At 63.3% G+C, this 1,377-nt stretch overlaps 1 protein-coding gene across 1 annotated transcript in view; it reads right to left on the reverse strand.

The window, feature by feature from the left end:
- LOC104167682 (prominin-1-A-like) overlaps window positions 1-1,131 on the reverse strand; it is a 10,049-nt gene extending 8,918 nt beyond the window's left edge. Inside the window, 3 exon segments of the mRNA XM_009708004.1 lie at window positions 7-88; window positions 322-383; window positions 1,020-1,131. Of these exon segments, the coding sequence (XP_009706306.1) occupies window positions 7-88; window positions 322-383; window positions 1,020-1,131 (256 nt within the window).
- Window positions 1,132-1,377: the final 246 nt, after the last annotated feature.

Raw genomic sequence — 1,377 nt, forward strand, 5'->3', positions numbered from 1 at the left:
AGAAGCAGCATCCCACCAGGGGCACGAGGATGATGAAGAGGAGCCCGATGGCCACGCAGACCAGGAAACCCAGTTCGTAGAGCAGCAGCTGGGAGAGGAAGAATGAGAGGCAGTGTAACACTGGTGCTCCTGAAGGCTCCCCAACATTGAGGGTCCTGTCCAGACTCCTCCAGGGCAGGATGGGTTCCCCCCAGGGGGTTGCACATCTCCCCTTGCTGTTGCCCAGCGCCTGGGGCTCAGCCTCAGAACAGCACGCACCAGCATCCCCCCAGCCCATGGTGGTCTGGCGCTGCCAGCTCCCTGCCCTGGCTGCCCACTCACCTCCTGGACTTTCTCCCCAATGACCTCCTCACTCTGGGTCTGCCCAAAATCCACGATCAGTTCTGGGGGACAAGGAGCGGAGAGGGCTGTGAGCAGGTGCTGGGCCCTGGGGGGCTCTCCAGGAGGGCCCCACACCCTGCTCACCCCAGAGAGGGGCTCCCAGCACCAGGCATCACCTCCAGGGCTGCGGCTCAGAGCGGCTGTGAGTGCGTGGCATGTTTCTCCCTTCCAGCTGTCCCTCCCCGGCCATCACATTGCACAGCCCTTTTGCAGCAGCGAAAAGCGCTGCCAGACCCCAGGCTCTCAGGGGTCCACGGAGCAAGGGGGTCCCCGCCCCAGCAGGCACCGTGCGCAGGCTCAGGGGAGGATGCTCTAACAACCACCTGAGCTGCCCTCCTGCAGCCCAGCCCCAGGCAGACGCCCTGTTGGCACTGACAGCATGGGGTGAGGCGCTGGGGCAAAGTACCCCCACCACGCTGCCTCTTTCATCCCCAGGGCTTATCCCGACCGTGGCCTCATTACAAGCCATGCTGGCACACGGTGCCATGTGATTGTACCCTGGTATCTGCACAACATGAACAAGGCCACAAAGCCACTGCATTTTTTGCCAGCCACGTGTTTGCCTGCAAGTTGCTGGCAAGCAGGGGCTGAACCCAGCAAAGGAGGAAACACAGGTCCCAGCAGCCAGAGCAGCAAACCCCACTCCAGGTGGGCAGCACTGGCCTTGCGGGCATCGAGCAGCCGCAAGGTCCTGGCATCACCCATGCGGACCTGCAGCCACTTCAAGGCCGATCCGTGCCAGCGACACATCCCCTCGGAGGTGAAGCGGGGAGGGCAAGTGCTGGCAAGCAGGACGGTGCACGGGGGGTGCCCGCAGTGCTGCTCTGCGGGCACTGGCACTGGGACATGCTGCTCTTGGTGGCCCCAAGCTGGCTCCTGCCTAAGCACACCTTGTCACCCACAAGCACAGAGGGCTGCAAGTCAGGCAAGGACCCCATAAACCCACAGGCACTGCGGGGTTTGCTCTGCACCTTTCACTGGGGCCTGGGATGAACA

The sequence above is a fragment of the Cariama cristata genome, unplaced genomic scaffold, assembly GCF_000690535.1.
Source record: "Cariama cristata isolate BGI_N322 unplaced genomic scaffold, ASM69053v1 scaffold24239, whole genome shotgun sequence".
Lineage (NCBI taxonomy): Eukaryota > Metazoa > Chordata > Aves > Cariamiformes > Cariamidae > Cariama > Cariama cristata.